We start from the raw sequence: 6,380 nt of genomic DNA, 5'->3' as shown, positions 1-6,380 counted from the left end.
ACCCCGTCCAGTACATGTATACTGGCGCGTTTTTATTGTATTTACATTCAAAGATATAAATTAGTAAAAGTACTCCTGATAACAAGATTGTGAAGCTTTTTTTCCCAAATGCGTCTCAAATAAAAACCGTTCATAATATATATTTATATATATATATGTATATATATTTACAAAACAAACGCTGTCAGTTTCCCATTTTTGCAATACAACTTGCATAAATTATAGGCATCATTTCGCCATCATTTAAAAAAATAAATATCAAATGTAGGCTTTTCCACTTTGAAGTCCTCAAGTTCACTTCAGTTCCGTCCGCCTTTACACCCCCCCCCCCCCCCCCCTTTCCCCTCACTTTTACAAATACGATTTCACAGAAAGGCCAAATAATGTTATTTTTTTTCCACACACGTAAATAGATACTAAAACAATATACCGTGGCAAATAGGCAAACTATAGGAACCTGAGAAATAACATGTAAATCACATATAATGGGAGTTATTTTCAAACAAGCAATATGAAATAGTTATCCACGAGAAAAAAAAGAGGAGGAGGAGGAGGAGGAGGAGGAGGGAGGAGAAAAAAGCCCATTATGAATCTGACACAAAAAAAAAAAAAAAAAGTGTGTGTTGTGGGTCTGTAGAGTGTTTGTGGCCTGTGTGGAGCCGAGGAAAACGGTAGCAGCTTTCATTCCGACTGGTGGCACTGGATCCGGTTTGGAGTAAAAGGTTAAGGGGTGTAAAACATTAGGCTAAAAAGGTGGTGTCCTTTCTCGCTTTTATAGTCAAAGCAATTGTGACACCTACCTGCAGAGCATGGAAATAGAAATCCCACACGATCAAATGATCAAACTCCCTTCACAACCCCAGAAAGGAGAAGGAACAACAACAACAACAACAACAAAGTTTGTCAAGCTGGTTTGTACCAAAAAAAAAAAAAAAAAATTCTATACTGCAAGTGCTTAATAAAATCCCCCTTGCCTATTTGCCGGTACAATGTCTATAAACTATCCAGCGGCTCTTAGGCAAAGCTTTGGAACATGCGCAATGAGAGAAACCAACGACAACCTACGTGACAGTTTAAGATGTAAAGTTGCACACGGTGAACGCACACAGCAAACTAAGTGATTTGTTTGCTTTTGGCTGACCCCGTGTAATTATAATTATCCTACACTGGAAGATAAGGTGTGGGGCCCACTGTGCACACACACACACGCACATCAGAGTGTGTGGGGGGGGGGCATTAAAAATAGAATTCCAAGTCAAAGCTATGGCAACAATTCCCTGCTTATTGAATTCACAGGCTGCCACTGTGGTGGGTGTGCGCGCGCGTTTGTGTGCGTGCGTGCGTGTGTGCGCATGCAGTTACGCTGATTCGAGAACAGACGTCGTGGCGTGGGTTTTTTTTTTTTTTTTTTTTTTAATTCTAAAAGTTTCGATATTTAACCGTTGCATAAGTGTCCTGTTTTGTTTTGTGATAGTCGTGCTTTTTTTTTTTTTTTGTTTTGCTGCAAATTAAACATCCCCGTTCCAATCCGTGCCACTTTTAATGATGCAATGAAATGCAGAAAAAAACAAAATAAATAAATGAGTAACACTTAAAAATCCTTTTTTTTTTTTTTTTAAACGAATTATAGGCCATAGTGCACGTTCAACTGCTTTTTAATGTCCATCTTAATGAGTTATTTATTCTGATATTCAGTCCTAAAATCGTATTTGTCGTTAAAAAAAAAGAAAAAAAAAAGAGAAGGGAGATCTGCTGCTATAAGTGTGATTGTTTCTTATTTGTAATTACTCTTAAAAACTTTGAAATATCTGCAAAATAAGTAAAAATCCAGGTCATTCAATGATAATGAAGTCACTTAAAAAAAACTTGAATTGATTTGCATTAGTAACAACTTCCACTTCCTGTTCAGATCCCCCTTCTCCTGTTTTTGACAATACAATCTCAAGAATCAACACTAGATTAAATGTTCTTTTAAATGGTTATTATAGGGTTTATTTTGACAGTGACGCCGCCGTTGTCTTATTACGTACCTTTCTTTGCTTCTAAATTTGCGGGTCTGAAATGTTGCTGATGCTGCTGTTGCTGCTGTTGCTGCTGCTGCTGCTGCTGTTGCTCGACAACAACAATCTGGTTTGGGTTATTTTTAACGAGGGGAGAGTCTGGCCTGTGTTTGGGGTTTGCGCTCCCCTCCAGAGCCTGGTGAGAGGAGCTGAGACCCTCGTTTGCAGCAGCAGCAGCAGCGGCAGCGGCGGCAGCAGCAGCCAGACTCACCCCAGATGAATTAGTATACCGCAGGATCCCTTGGCCCTGCAGGGGACTGAAGTTGCCATAGTTTGTGTAATTGCTATAAAAGGGAGACGTGTAATAAATAGGTCTTCCAAGGATGGAGGGGGCCGGGTAGAGGGAGGGGGAACTGGCAGCCGAGGAGGTTGTGGAAGGTGTGGGGGATGCAAGGAGGCCACCACTGGAGGAGGGGCAATTTGGTTGCCCAGGATGCCCAAGTTGCTGCTGCTGCTGCTGTTGCTGATGATGATGATGTTGCTGCTTTTGGTCCGAGGTAGCAATCTCCGCCAGTGACCATAATTTGGGCTTGACTGTAGAATTCTGAGGCGCCCCCGAAGAAGGTCTATTATCAAGGCATGAGGAGGATTTATTATTAGTGTTGCTGTTGCTGTTGTTGTTATTGTTGCCGGGGATGATGATGCTCCGGGTCATATCCTCGCGCTGGCTGTTGTGGAGGTGATGGAGATGATGGAGGTGGTGATGGTGATGGTGGTGGTGGTGACTGAGCACCGGTGCTTCTACTCCGGTTAGAGGCGACGATGTGATGGGTTTAGGAGACAGCTGAACCCGCCGGTCGTGGTCCCCGTCTTCCCCGTCCTCCTCGCATCGGTCTCCGGGTTGATCCGAGACCAGCTCACCCACGCGACAGCTGACCTTCTCCACGTCAGACTCAGCCGAGCACGAGTGGTCCGTCAGGGTGTCGACGTGCAAGCTGATACCTAGAGGGAGTGGGGGGGTGGAATTAAGGAATTAAAAATACATATAGGCCTGAGTTTAAAAACAAAAAAAGAAGAAGAAGAAATAAAGTGTAGACTGTGAAGGTTATGTACTGTGTCCATGTATATTAGCTTTTATTAATTAGTAGATATTAATTATTTATAGGCTACTAAGTATAAATAGTAGACTAAACTGGGATTAAAACAGCCTTTTAAATTAGCCCATAACTATACCGCTTTCCTTTTAGGTGATATAAAAATGTCATTAACAGACTATTCACCTAAATGTTTATGGGTGCTACTCATGCACTCATGGTGTGTTTCTACTTTAGTGGCCTGCCATTAATCATCTATAAAATAAAGTCATCTGAACAGGTCATTTAGTCTATCTATATAAATGCACGATTTTCATTTAAAAAAAAAAAAAAAGGAAGAAAAATGAAAAAAGGTTCCACTTAACACTGACTAAAAACGCATAAATCCAGATCTCTTGCATGACAGGATATACCCAAACCATGCAAATCGTTTTATTATTTATATTATTATTACAATTTTATCATATGCATGGCGTTTTTTCTCCCCCCCCCCCCTTTAATGTTATTGCACCATTACTTGAGCAGTAAATAAAAGGGACACCCACCCCCTCCTTCACACACATCCTGCCCTGTATTGTTAAATGGATCATTGGCTTGGCCGCAAGGTTATACCCCACCTTCATCCTCCGCTGAAGCCTCGCTGTTATCCAGGTTTTTTTCTGAGCGTTCCACCTCTTTCCTCTCCCCGTCCCCGTCCTCCTCGTCCTCATCTTCGCTCTTATTCCTTGGCGCCCATGTCATCTTATTCTCCTTCTTGAGCCTCCTCCTGGCGTTGGCGAACCATGTGGAGACCTGCGTCAGGGTCATTTTGGTTATAATGGCCAGCATGATCTTCTCCCCTTTGGTCGGGTACGGGTTCTTCCTATGTTCCTGGAGCCAGGCCTTCAGGGTGGCCGTGGCGTCCCTGGTGGCGTTTTTGCGGTAAGCCGGGTCGTTGAGTTGGTATGGATACCCTGGACTCCCGTACGGGTGGTAACTTAACGCACCGGCCATGCCCGTTGTATGCGCGTCATAAGGAGAGCTCTAAAGGGAAGTTGGAAGAAAATTAGAAGTTTCTAACTTGAACTTTGCAACGTGATGTTCAAAAATCACAATTCGTGTTTTAAATATATTACTGTAATAATAAAAATAATAATAAATAATTCATAAAACACATATATTATCGAAAAAAAGTCGACATTCTGTTTTCTCTGTCTTGGATCAAACTTATTAGAAGTTTGTCAGATTTAATCTCATTTACAAATAAAACTAACTATTAGGGTTGATTTCCAGTTGTGATAATTTATTTGAAAACATTTCCAATTGGTGCTTTATATGTTTCTTTCTATTTCTTCCTCATTTATTAAACCTGCTCACCAACTTAGTTCCAGTAAAGTAGTAAACAGTGTGTGCGTAAAAGCAGGCCGCAGAAACGCACCAACTAATTGTTAACTAATGGCTGAGATCATTATCGGATTAACTAATAACAGATCTCCTGCTAATATATCCGGGAGGATAATAATAATAATAAAAAAGGAAATTTCTATTTTCCATAATCACTTATTAACTTCCTCATTTTCCTTTGGGTTGATGCTTTTTGTTTTGTTGTGGCAGCCTCAGTGTGTTAACATATCTCCTCTTTGCAGCATTACAAATCCCATTAGCGAATCACTTGATGTGCACCTTTCCTAAAACGCTTTAAGTGCCCTGTGACATTAGCATTGCGAGTCATGCTTTTCATGGTTAAATTCAGTTTTTTTTCTCTCTCTCTCTCTCTTCAAGTCGGATTGAAGTCAGCCACTATAGATCGCCTGGTGATTTATAGACACTGACGAGAAAGAAAAAGAAGAAGAAGAAAGACAGCTTGGAATATCTTGCACGTCTATCAAACGCTTTTACTATAAGTTGGAGGCTTTAAGTTCCATTAAAACCCCAAAGTTAGTATTTAGTTTTACACAATCAGCTGCTCGGTAAGCGTTAAGTGCATTAAATTTGCAGCTCATGTTTAAAAAAAAAAAAAATCCCTTTTAAGGCAAAAGGGGTCATGGATTTTCCCACAAGGACCATACAAGCAGGCCACTATAAATGTATAGCAATAAAGAAAAACTCCTCAACTACTGACTGATTGTATAAAACACTAAATATAATAAATACAAACATGTACAGGATCACTTGAGTCGTGCGTATTAGTAAAAGACACCATGCGTTTTTTTGTGAACCCTGTTGGAAATGGAAATATTTAAGTTATTTATTTATTTATTTTTACCATATAAGACGGGAATCCTGCAGTTGGGTCCGCAGAGTATGACAGCGGACTGGAAAAGCCCGCACCAGCCGAGGCGGAGAAGGCAGCCGATCCAGGGTATGGGCTGAAGGCTGAGCCAGAGGACGACCTCGCCAAGTCTTCATTCCGCGGTGCAGCCAGAGCCGAGGCCCCGTATGCCGGACACGAATAAAGAGCCAAAGAGCCCGGGGGCTGGTAAAGATAACCCTGAGGATAGGACATTTGTGAACACGGGATAGATCGCCGATTCCCCAACCAAAAGGAAAAAAAAAAAAAAAAAAAAAAAAAAAAAAAAAACAATTCGAGGAAAAAGCGCGCAGGGCGGCCGGTAACAACAGCCAAAATAATAAACAATCAAGTCAATAATCAACCGTGCAAACAGTCATCAGACAATGAGAATAAAAAAAAGTCCTCCCTCCACAGCCCCCTTATTGAAAAAAAGCCCCGAAAGATCTGTTAAAGTGCCCACATAGAGGCAATGTGGCATGCGTCTTGATCCCCTAGCGTCCGATGTTTTTAGTACGCAGCACTATGAAGTGAGGAGTTAGGAGGGAAGGAGCCAGTGGAGTTTCAGACACACGGAGCACTGGGGGAAACTGGAGCTGTCACTCCGGCTCATCTGAATATCCCATCCCCGCCCCCTTTCTGCCTCATAGAAATCGAGCCTCGAACAAAACCATGACTCCACACTGCAAAAAGTAGTGGCAAGTGTAACAAGACTCCTTTACACTGATATTTGGAAACTTATTTAACCTTTAATATAATCAGACAAATCTACCAACTGCGTAAAACAGTTAATGCAATCTGTTGTTAATCTAAACCAAATGCTTCACAGCTGTGGCATGTCTTTTTTTGGTCATTTGTTTTAGGAAAAAAAATTCAGCACACAGGTGGTCTTTATCAGAATAAAAAAAAAAACTGAATTATTTGGGTATAAACGCACATTAATGCATTGGATCACGTGATCTGATGGATATTTACAAGACTTTGCAGAAAAAATATGAAATCTGCTGAATGATCTTC

General features: G+C 41.1%; 1 protein-coding gene across 1 annotated transcript; it reads right to left on the bottom strand.

The window, feature by feature from the left end:
* Nucleotides 1-389: 389 nt before the first annotated feature.
* On the bottom strand, nucleotides 390-5,597 carry irx2a (iroquois homeobox 2a). Its single transcript, XM_030157043.1, has 3 exons — nucleotides 5,340-5,597; nucleotides 3,712-4,117; nucleotides 390-3,002 (listed from the first exon to the last, which is right to left on the bottom strand). The coding sequence occupies exons 1-3, from the start codon at nucleotides 5,577-5,579 to the stop codon at nucleotides 2,023-2,025; spliced, it is 1,626 nt and encodes a 541-aa protein (XP_030012903.1). The 5' UTR covers nucleotides 5,580-5,597; the 3' UTR covers nucleotides 390-2,022.
* Between the last annotated feature and the right edge of the window lie 783 nt (nucleotides 5,598-6,380).

The sequence above is a fragment of the Sphaeramia orbicularis genome, chromosome 16 (assembly GCF_902148855.1).
Source record: "Sphaeramia orbicularis chromosome 16, fSphaOr1.1, whole genome shotgun sequence".
Taxonomy (NCBI): domain Eukaryota; kingdom Metazoa; phylum Chordata; class Actinopteri; order Kurtiformes; family Apogonidae; genus Sphaeramia; species Sphaeramia orbicularis.
Note: the sequence above shows the minus strand (reverse complement) of the source record. Positions and strands in the feature narration are given on the sequence as shown.